The 551-nt window shown below is 61.7% G+C and overlaps 1 protein-coding gene across 2 annotated transcripts in view; it reads right to left on the minus strand.

Annotated features, from left to right (window-relative positions):
* Positions 1-66: 66 nt before the first annotated feature.
* Tbx1 (T-box transcription factor 1) overlaps positions 67-551 on the minus strand; it is a 6,047-nt gene continuing 5,562 nt past the window's right edge. For both annotated transcript variants that reach the window (XM_010620713.1, XM_019206981.2), the window contains one exon: positions 67-138. In XM_010620713.1, coding sequence (XP_010619015.1) covers positions 67-138 — 72 coding nt within the window. The remainder of the gene's footprint in view (positions 139-551) is intronic.

A 551-nucleotide genomic window follows, 5' to 3' on the forward strand; every position in this document is an offset into this window, starting at 1 on the left:
AGGGGAGCGGGTCAGGGTAGCGCCCCAGCCAGGCGCAAGGGCTCTAGCTGACCGCTTGGAGGACACTCACCAGTCCTCAGGGTCGCAGTCCCGGAAGCCTTTGGCGAAAGGGTTGCTGGCAATCTTCAGCTGCGTGATCTGCGGAGAAGCGGGCGTGAGCCAGGGGCTGGAGCCCTGCAGCTCGGCCGGCGGGAATGGGGGCGTTAGGAGAGGCGCCGCTGAGAGCAGGACTGGCCCACACCTGCCCTCCTCCCATAGGGTGCCTCCTCTCTCACTAGGGAACTCTGCTACTCCAAATAATTGGGGATAAGGACTTGCGCCTCTAGTTGAGACGAAAACGTGGTCACCACTGCCACCACCACCCTGGGGGCACAGATGGGGAACTGAGCGAGCGCTCTAGGAATCTGGGTAAAGCTCGGATCAGGCCCCTGATGGGAGTTTCCGGAATGGTTTGGAAAACAAACTTTCAAGCAGCAGTGACAGTCACTGCTACAGAGGTCAAGCTGACAGGAGGCTGGACCAGCCTGGTGGGAGGGGGTGGGCGGCTGGAG

This window comes from Fukomys damarensis, unplaced genomic scaffold (assembly GCF_012274545.1).
Source record: "Fukomys damarensis isolate Sample0158 unplaced genomic scaffold, DMR_v1.0_HiC HiC_scaffold_34, whole genome shotgun sequence".
Taxonomy (NCBI): domain Eukaryota; kingdom Metazoa; phylum Chordata; class Mammalia; order Rodentia; family Bathyergidae; genus Fukomys; species Fukomys damarensis.